Here is an 8,126-nt window from a genome sequence, read left to right as displayed (position 1 = left end):
GTCCCACTGCTCCTTGGTTGCACCTGCCCGGCAAAAATCACAAACTTGCTCGAACCTGTTTCCTCATCTGCCCTTGCAGCTGAGTCTGTGAGGACATCAGACAAGCGTGCTGGATGGCACCCCTTGAAGTCCAAGGTCCCAGCCTCAGTTTAGGTTGATAAATCCACTCCTGTTCTCCACAGGGGATGTCTCAAACAGTCACCCTTCTCCCCAAACCGCTTTCCCTGCTTACCCGCAACAGAAGACCTTATTTCCATCTCCAGAGGGAAATGAGAAGCTCTGGAAGAGAACACCTTCATATCAACCGGGGGACGGGAAGAAAGAGATAGGCTCTTCAAATGGGGCGGTCTGAGGAGGGTTGGATAAAGGAGCAATTCACAGATTTTGGGACCCCAAGAAGAGCTGTTGTAGTGCCCCAAGCTAACAACAGTGGCCCACAGCCCTGGGGCCTGAAGAGGCAGGGGCAGGAGCAGTTACCAGAACCTGAGAGGACAGACGGATGGAGATGGCCCCAGATAGGAGCTGTGGCCTTCAGTAGCAGGGGGCCCAAGGAGGCAGGGGAGGCCAGGGGAATGAATCGGCCAGTGTCACTCCCCTCAAATCCTTCACTGGGGACTCCCAATCCCAGGAGCCAGACGGCAAGTCCATACGAGTCAGCCTCCCGGGACAGAGAGCGGGTAGAGAATGGTGCAGAATGGATCTGGGGGCCCCAGGCAAGCTAGCCTCTCACGCCCCCAACCTCCCACCCTCAAACCCACACCACCCCCGTCCTGTTATCCCGAGACCCTCCTCTCCTTCTGGCCCGCCCCTCTCCTCTCTGGGGACCTCACTTCTCTTTCCTGCCTCCCCAGGCTCCTCCCTCTCCCCCGTTACTATCCACATGCCCGAGTGTTCCTTCTGACGCCTTCCCTTAGCCCCACATGGTGCTGCAGCCATTGTCATGTCCCAACGCCCAGCTCACAACCCAATGTCTTGGAAATTCTTTGTTTTACAAGTTAAGGTACACGGGCGGCCAGTCAGAGTCCTACTAACTTCCCAGCCCATGGAGACCTCGCTTTTGCCTGACCACACTCCACTGAGACTATTCTCTCCAGGTCCTTCCGGGGGACATGCTGTGTGTCCATCTTCCTCACCTCCCAGCACCTGTTCAGTATGTGGACAACCTCCCCTACCGGAAGCATCCTCGTCTCTTGTCTACCCCGTTCTCCTCATCTTCCTCTTACCCCTGGCATTAAAGTGCTGGGGCCGTCAGGACAAACACCACAGACGGGGCAGCTTAAGCGACAGGGATTTATTTTCTCACAGTTCCGGAGGCTAGATGTCCGAGCTCAAAGTGCCAGCAGGGCTGATCTCTCCTGAAGCTTCTCTTCGTGGCTTGAAGGTGGCTGTCTTCATGTTCACATGGTGTTTCCCCTCTATGGATGTCTGTGTCCAAATTTCCACTTCTTATACGGTGACCAGTCATACTGGATGAAGACCTGCCCTCATGAGCTTGTTTTACCTTAATGACCTCTTTAAAGACCCTACCTCCGAATACAGTTGCATTCTGAGGTCCTGGGGGTTGGGACTTCAACATTTGAATTTAGGGGGACACAGTTCAGCCCATAACACCCTTCTTGTGGCGGAGCTTCTTAGCAGCCTCCTGTCTCTGGCCAGGCCTCAGAGATGGGGGCTCCTCGAGGTTCCATCCCAGGTCTCCCTCTTCTCACCCCACAGACTCCCCCTGGGTGGTGGCTGCCGGTCCTTTAGCGCCAGGTGCTCTCAATAAATGGGTAACACGCCAAGCTCCGTATCTAGTTCCCACCCGCCTCCTGAGCTCCCGACAAGCACACCCAATCGTCCCCTGACATCATGACTTGGGTCTCTCACAGGAACCTCTAATAACCTGTAAAACAGAATGCATTACCTTCTCTGTAGATTTGTTCTTCCTTTTCTGTCCCTTAGCTCTGAGAGATGGCACCACCATCTCTGTCCTCAGCTGCCCAAGCCAGGAACCTGGGGCCATCTCTTGACCTCCCTTTGCCACCTCTCCACCATCAATCACCAGGAGCTGAGCAGTCCCGACCTCTTCGTTCTCTCCATCCCCATTCCACCACCTGGTCTAGGCGCCGTCTTCCCCCAACTTGACTCTCTCCTGGTCTCCCCAGCAGTCTTGCCTGTGTCCACCATACACTCTACTCTGTTGCCAGATGAATCCACTTCCCTACTTAAAGCTTCCGGTGGCTGCCAGCTGAGCCACTTACATCTCCGGTGTCTCGTCTTGCCCCCTGTTCCCTAACACTGAGCTTCTTGCAGTTCACCCCTGGACTGAGTGAGGGCCCTGGTGTGCTGTCCCTCCCTCTGCCACTCTTACCGGTGGAGAGGAGGGGAACCAGCGCAGGTGGCCAGGGACTGATAGCAGCCTCCTTCCCTCACTTCCTCATTGGATGTGTATGGGGTCCTTGAGGGGGGGCACCTGGTGCCTCTGTCACCCATTTGTCTACCTTCTCTTTCTCTTTCCTTCTCTTTACCCTCCCACAAGGCCCAGGGAACTGGGGTGAGGTGGGGCCCCAGACTCTGAGAAGATGTCCTTGTCAGGAAGGAGCGAGGCTCTGAGCTTAGACAAGGTTGCCAACAGCTACCTTGGAGTGGGGCGTGAGAAGTGAATGAACATTTTTCAGCCACTGCCCTGAGAGACACCTGGTACTGCAGGGAAGCAAGGGCACATGGGGGTTAGGCCTTTTGGGAGTGGCTGAGACCTTGCTGTTTAAGGGGCTAATCAGCAGCAGGGCTTGTGGGTGAGATGGCAGGAGCAGCAGCAGCTCTGAGAGGCTGAGGGAGCTCCATTCTGAAAATGACCCCGGGCCTTGAGAAAGGGTCACTCATCACTGTCTTCATCCCCTAGCATTCTGACCCTCCTTCTAACCATGGCCTGAGTGGGAGGAGGGAGGCCTTAGGGGCCAGTGGGTGGGGATGGGGCCAGGGGAAGCCACATTCCTGGAGTGTTAATGATCTCCGGGCTGGGCAGGAGCTGAGCCCCCAAACCAGCTAAAAACAACAAACAGCTCCTAGGAGGGATTTGTGTCTGTCCTGAGAGTCAAAGATTTCCGCCCGGATGGGGGCTGTGGCCAGTGGGGCTCTTTCACAAAGAAATTCCCCCGAGACCAGAAGCCCCATGACCTAGAAGTATCGCTTTGAGAACAGACCCCACCCCCATCCTTTTTCCTCCCCCCACTCTCCTAGGGAGGCCCAGTGCCCAGGTAAGGGGAGGCAGCAGCCCTCCTGACACATGGGAGGCATGAGAAGAGTCTGTGTGCTCCTCACCTAGTCTCTCCAGTCCTCACACCAGCCCAGCAAGTGATGCTGCTCTTGACATTTTATAGCTAAAGACACCATGGCCCTGCTAGAGAAGGTGCTCCTTAAACATCTGAGGGAATTAAGGAGTGCATAAAGGAAATGACTGGCTGGAAGTCACAGAGTCATGTTGGGGCCAAGCTGGGACTGGAACCTGGGTTGGCCTGACCCCAACCATGGACCTCACCTCTACTACGTGGTCTCCCTGGCAATGGGAGGCCCTTAGCTGCTCCCTGCAGGGGTGGAAGAGGCTTGGAGGTCCGGGAGAAGAGTTTAGGCCTCACTCCCTCAGGAATTCTGGGGGCTGCCTAGAGGAAGAAGAGCCAGCATTGTCAGAAGGTGGCTGAGGCCTGGCCGAGGGACTGTGGAGCAGCTAGGAAGGGGCAGAGTTCCTGGGGCTAGTACCATGCACCGCTGCAGGCATGGCAACCTTTCCACTTGGCTCAAACCTTGCCTCCCTATGAAGCCTCTCTGGGCTCCCAGGCAGTCCAGAACTACCCTCCCCCTGCACTCCCCCTCCCAGTCCCCTGGAGATCAACAGTAGGAGGATCTACCCAAATCCCTGTCTGCTCAAGTTCCTTGCAGTGGGGCCCTTAGTAAAGGGGAGGGGCCTTCTGCAGAGTTCAGCCCACCCCTCTGTCCCGCTTCCTGCCCTCACATGCTCTTCCATCCTTTCCTCTCCCTTTCCTTCTGAGCCTCCCGGTGAGCCTGACTCCTCCCAGAGCCCCGGGTCTGCCCCTTCCTCAGGGGCCCTCCCACAAAACCCTCAGGCAGCCCTGGCTTGTCCTCACTGTGCTTCCGTACCCCTCTCGCTCCCACCCACAATCCACAAAGCCAAGCCCCGAGGCTTTAAATCCATCATTTATTGCCCACAGCTCATTAGTATTACATAAATCAGAGACTGAGAAATTTTCTGAGAAGGTTAAAAAGACACTGCAAAGTCTCCTTGGTGTGGCTAAGGCACGTGTGCTGGTGCCTCACTCACACCCAGCCCGGGGCTGGAAAACCACCTTGCCTCTGGTCTTTCTTCTCTCAGGGACCCCCCACCCTGCTCCCAGGCCAGGGGCTCAGGACGGAAAACAAGCCAGCTCACAATCAGGAAGTAGAAGGGGGCTGTCAGGCACCTTGCCCCAGCCGCCGTCTAGACATCTTGGGCTTCTGGTCCCCGCACCATCGGATTGTTCTCTGGAAATGGGAGAAGGGTGTCCCCGAGTCTGAGGGAATGTCTGAAGTGACCAGGAGAAGGTGGGCCAGTACACCAGGCCTAGAGAACCGGGGTGGCAGGGGTGCCCTGTGTTCTGACACAGCTGGGCCAGCTACCCCCTACCTGTGGGGCCCGGCTCAGCCTCCTCCCCAGTCATGAGCCAGTCTGTCCGCCACGTCCCTTCCTCTGGCCTCGGCTGAGTGGGGGATGGATGTTGGCAGAAAGTTTTCCCTCGTGGTGTTTTCCACAGCCAAGCCAGGGCTTATCTTAGCAGCATGGCCCACTGGACTCCCACCATCACCCTGAGCTATACAGATCCTTTGCCAATCCCCTCCCCAAAGAGGAGTCCCCCTAGCTCACCTGGAATTGCATTTGGGGGCATGACCAGAAATCATCCAGGAGACACAGTAAGTCGGTTATGAGATGCCAAGGCCGCAGGGCCGGGGCTGGGGTGGGGCTGGGCGAGGGCAGCCAGCACAGAGACGGAGTCGGAGAGACCCCATCTCTTCCAGGCCTCCAGAGGGGGTGGGAGTGGGGCTGGGGTGTGCAGTTTTGGTCTCAAGGTAAAGTGAAAGAAGAAGACAAGAACAAGACCCATAGAGAGGTGGGGCAGGGTGAGCTAGAAGAGAGCTTTTCAAAAGGGGACCCAGACGTGCCCAGCCTGTCATTGGCACAGTCATATTATGGCCGGATTAGCTCAAAAATACTTGACCCTCTCACACTGTGGCAACCGTTCCCTCCACTGTTTTGTTCTCCCTACTTGCTCTGCTTTCACGCTTTCCTGATCGGTCAGGGGGCAGGGGGTGCCGCTCCTGAGGGCACTGGGAGGGGGTCCCTCAGGGCAGCATCCTGCAGAAATAGCAGGGCCTGGCTGGCAAGTGAGGGCAGCAGGGGCTTCTGAGGGGGCGCCTGGTGTCCATGCCTGTGGAAGGCCCACGTTACCACAAGCACCCCTGCACTGAGGGTGGTGAAAGCCGCCCGTGGCCACACCCTCGCTGCCCCGCACTAGCCTTCTCCTGCACCTGTGTCACCACCAGCCACGTGTCTCCCCAGGTGGAGTCACCAGGGGAAGGGAGGCCCTGAGGCTGCAATGTTGAGGGCTCCAGTCCAGTTGGGGCCAGGAGAGGGGTCCAATGAGGCCCACGCTTCCTCTTTGTTTGCCCCGTTCCCCCTCCCTCTGCAGAGCCCCTGCCGACCTCTCCTCTTCCCAGCCCACAGGTGGGAGAAGACAGGAGCCAGCAGCAAGTGGCCCCGGAGGCGAGTGCACGGTGAGAGGTGGCATGTGGGTGTGGGGCCCCACGTAGGCACAGCCACCCACGCTATCTCCTCCTTCAGAACTGCAAAGTGTCTGGCAAAGGTCAAGTGTTCCCGGGATGTGGGCTCACATACAGAAAGGCAAGGTCCAGGTTCTGAGGCCAACTGCTGGCTGTTCCCAGAGGGGCCTGCCCCTTTCCCAGTCCAGTGTCCACACTGGGGGATGTGCCTGGGCTGGCCAGCATCCGAGCAGGACAGGCGAAGACGAGGTCCTGCTGGAAGAGCCTGTGGGAACCCCTTGCTCCAGTCCTCTGGTTCTGGACAGGGAGTAGAGGCTCAGAGAGGGGAGTGGACTTCTCCAAGGTCACACAGCCCCTTTGTACTACAGCCAGGGCCTGCAGTTTCTGGCTCGAGGCTGACTCTCAGAGTCAGGTGCCTGGAAACCTGGCCTCCGCCCTCAGGCAGAAGACCCTCCCACTCGGGAAGCGGTAGGATGGGGCAGACAGCCCCAGGGGGCCTGGAGAGGCGCCCCCCAGATGGCAGTCAGCCCTGCTCCAGCTCCAGCCCCACCCTTGGCCCAACTTCCAGCCTGGTAACTACAAGGAGGATCTTCCTGTAGAGGTCAGAAGTGCAGGCCCACAATTCCAACCAAACATCCTTCCTTCTTGGGGCTTCTTGCCTGGAGCTGGGGTCATTTCAGGGGCCTCGAATGGATCAGCAGGGTTCCATGAAGGGTGACCCCAGCCCCAGGCACTGGGCTTCATGCAGAGGGATTGGTTCTGCAGCTTGTGCGTGGATGAGGGCCAGCCACGCTAAGAGCCAACTGCCCACAAAATCTTTCAGAGGCTGCCAGTGCTCCTGACTCCCTGGGCCCCCTCCTGAGGACCTTGGTCATAGCTGCTGGTTCATCCTGTGAGATGTAGACTGCCCCCCCAGCCCCCGCCCCCGCCCCAGCCCAGCCCAGCCCAGCCTGGGGAGCCACTGGGCCTGGCCACCAGAATATCCTGAATCTATCAGGCCCGCTGCCAAACCCACCAGCCCCCAGGCCCACTCGTATGGCCACCGCCGGCAGCTGCTGCATCTGGGCAGCGGCAACCAAGGCTCAGACTTGATTCTGATAAAAAAGAAAAAGAAAAAAGAAAACCAAAGTATAAAAGGATCCTAATTCTACCCTGTGGGCACTGTACAAATATTCAGCTTCACACATAATTGTGCTGAGTAGAGTTCTGACAACCCCACCTAAGGCCCAGAAATGCACTTGATTATTTTTTATAGGAAATGTGTCAGAATTCCTCTCCCGTATGTTAACATGTGAATAGATTAGTCTCCCTTCCTCTGCGGGGGGGGGGGGGGGGGGGCGGCTCAGGACCGGTGGGGTTAGCTTGCCCCTCCCCGCAGGTGCAGCCCCAGAGACTCCATCCCCTCCCCCAACTGCCCGGCCTGGATCAAGCTCCAGCCCCAGGCCGGCGGGCCACCACTCACAGCCCCTTGTTGTACACCACTGTCCGACTACTTGTGGCCTGGGCAATCTCAGGCTCTAACTGGGATGTCTCAATCTGCGGAGAGAACAAGAACAGAGAAGACAGGTTGTGGGGGGCAGGAGGGAAGGGGTGAGCGTGGAAGCTGGGAATAGCATTAGGAGCACCCTAATGCCCACAGTTCTCCCTCTCCGCCACCTATGGACACATCCTTCTTTACCACCCTCCTGCCAAGGGGCTCAGAGTATCCCTTCCTGTCTAGGTCTTGTCTCTTCCTCTGGTGGCATGTCTGTGTGGGTGAGCATCCTACACTCTGACCTCCGAGTTGTGTCTTCCTCATCTCCAAGGGCCTTGTCCGCTGCACCGCACCACAGCCTGGGCCTGGTCACCACCCAAGGCTGCCTCACCCACACTCCGGAAATCCCAACTCCACCCTCTTGGACTCCACAGTCCCCTAGCCTTCCAGTACCCACCCCCCCACTCTCCCTACCCGTTTTTAGACCACGAAGACCTCAGGCCCCAGACTCCTGACAGCTCAGTCTTCACTCCCTCCCCCTCCTACCCGGACTCCAGGGGCCATCACTCCAGCTAATCCCTAGCCCAAAAAGTCCTTCCAGCCCCAAATGGCAGAAGCCCAGCTTTGGAGGAACTCCAACAGGCATCCACCTTCTCTCCACTTGAACTTTGACCACCTATTGGAGACCACTCAACATTCACAGCTGGACCCCCACAGTGACCAGCAAACTTCTCCCTGCCGACCACTTCACCCCATCGGCTCCTTCTCCCATTCTCCACAGACAGCCACCTTAAACCATCTCCACCCGCCTCAGCCACCCCACCCTCAGCCCCCCACTTAT

The 8,126-nt window shown here is 57.8% G+C and overlaps 1 protein-coding gene across 10 annotated transcripts in view; it reads right to left on the bottom strand.

The window, feature by feature from the left end:
• Window positions 1-1,280: 1,280 nt before the first annotated feature.
• The window catches only part of SFXN5 (sideroflexin 5), a 115,686-nt gene continuing 108,840 nt past the window's right edge, over window positions 1,281-8,126 (bottom strand). For 4 of the 10 annotated variants that reach the window (XM_073897534.1, XM_073897532.1, XM_073897533.1 and 1 more), the window contains one exon: window positions 4,182-7,347. In XM_073897534.1, the coding sequence (XP_073753635.1) occupies window positions 7,270-7,347 (78 nt within the window). In that variant the 3' untranslated portion in view covers window positions 4,182-7,269. Of the gene's footprint in view, window positions 3,642-4,181; window positions 7,348-8,126 lie in introns of those variants that run through there. The other 6 variants (XM_073897528.1, XM_025868406.2, XM_073897526.1 and 3 more) reach the window with 5 other exon arrangements.

The sequence above is a fragment of the Callorhinus ursinus genome, unplaced genomic scaffold (assembly GCF_003265705.2).
Source record: "Callorhinus ursinus isolate GAN/ISIS: 27379988/994484 unplaced genomic scaffold, GSC_fseal_2.0 scaffold10, whole genome shotgun sequence".
Classification (NCBI taxonomy): domain Eukaryota; kingdom Metazoa; phylum Chordata; class Mammalia; order Carnivora; family Otariidae; genus Callorhinus; species Callorhinus ursinus.
Note: the sequence above shows the minus strand (reverse complement) of the source record. Positions and strands in the feature narration are given on the sequence as shown.